Source organism: Buceros rhinoceros, unplaced genomic scaffold, assembly GCF_000710305.1.
Source record: "Buceros rhinoceros silvestris isolate BGI_N320 unplaced genomic scaffold, ASM71030v1 scaffold11337, whole genome shotgun sequence".
Taxonomy (NCBI): Eukaryota; Metazoa; Chordata; class Aves; order Bucerotiformes; family Bucerotidae; genus Buceros; species Buceros rhinoceros.
The window spans coordinates 69,895-71,272 of NW_010422807.1; the positions used below are offsets into that span (position 1 = coordinate 69,895).

Sequence of the window (1,378 nt, forward strand, 5' to 3'; positions counted from 1 at the left end):
GGGAAAGAGCTGTTCCTCAACCTTGTCCCAGCGCTCCAGGCAGCTCCACAGCCAGTCGGGGTTTACGACATGCAGGTCCTTGCAGTCCTGAGCTTGCCGTACTTTTTCTGTACCTATAACGAAGTCAAACACAACATTACAGTGTCTCTCAAAACACAGAAGATAGTTTTAAGGACACTCTGCTTTAAGAAGGACATTTACTCCTCCCCAATCCAACAAAACAAAAACAAGGGATAAAAGCGAGACTCTTAACGGGATAACCCCCGTCTCAAGCTGCATGAAGGTATTTGTAACTTCCTAAAGCACAGGCACTGTGGAAGCAGTCCACTGAAGCTAATCCATATGGAAAACATCTACATCCTCACGTTCACTAAACACACCACATAATGCACTTTTGTCCTTCTTTGCCTTCACTTCTACTTGCCAGTCTGAGCAGCCAAGTTGATGGTGCTCCTGAATAGATGGCCTGTGCTCGTAACACCCTGAGGAAAATCTTACCTGCTACAGCAGTACATCTAGTCACCCAGCTAAAGATACTGCTGCTCCTTTTGGACTTCAGCAGGGGGACCCACAGAACTGCACCTTTACCTCATGTTAAACCCGTGCAGTGGGCTTCCTCCAACTATTTTTAAAGCCGACATTTCTGCATCAGGTGCTTTATCTTGCTGCCTGTTCCACACACCCACACTTTCTGCATTCAAGTGTATCTGATAGCTTCTTGGCACGTATGAAACTAAGTAAATTCTTCTAGTCAACAGGATTGCACCAGAAGCCTTAAACATGCCAGCCCAAAGGGCACTGTCCAGTATGGAACTGTTATGGTTCTGGAACAACAGCTCCGAAAGGTGTAAGCCATTAACACAAAACTGGGGGCTCAAAGACCAGCGCATAACCAAACCCACACCCTGAGGGTGAGGAGCCTTCACCTTCCTCACCTCTGCAACACCAAGCTTGCTGCTCCCTTCCGTTTCAAGTGCAGCTGCCTACTGAGGAATCTCGGGAGGTAATACACCTGCCTCAGCCCAGGGGCTTCCCTATTTCCACCTGACAGCTCCACAAATCAAGATTACACATTACAACACACGTGTGTTGTTCTCAGAGCAAGGTCTGGTGGAACACCCAGTGTAATGGGATAGAAGTAGTAGTATTGCAATACTTACTACTCTTGGCTTCTCCTCTCCCCTTCCCCAGCGTATCTTCCACTTTTGGAAGCAAGCACATTAAGAAGAAACAGCAGAAAGGATTTTAATCCACGCAGACAGTAGTCCTTCTGATGCAGTTAGCAACATCTGAATCACCCAGCTGGGCTAAAGATCCCTGAAAGGAAGAACTCTCTTTCTGGGCCACTTTCTTGCATCATTCCCCTATCATCACCTTT

The 1,378-nt window shown here is 47.1% G+C and overlaps 1 protein-coding gene across 1 annotated transcript in view; it reads right to left on the minus strand.

Moving 5' to 3' along the window:
- The window catches only part of CTDP1 (CTD (carboxy-terminal domain, RNA polymerase II, polypeptide A) phosphatase, subunit 1), a 79,174-nt gene that overhangs the window by 59,277 nt on the left and 18,519 nt on the right, over nucleotides 1–1,378 (minus strand). The window contains exon 8 of the mRNA XM_010140188.1: nucleotides 2–113. Within this exon, the coding sequence (XP_010138490.1) occupies nucleotides 2–113 (112 nt within the window). The remainder of the gene's footprint in view (nucleotide 1; nucleotides 114–1,378) is intronic.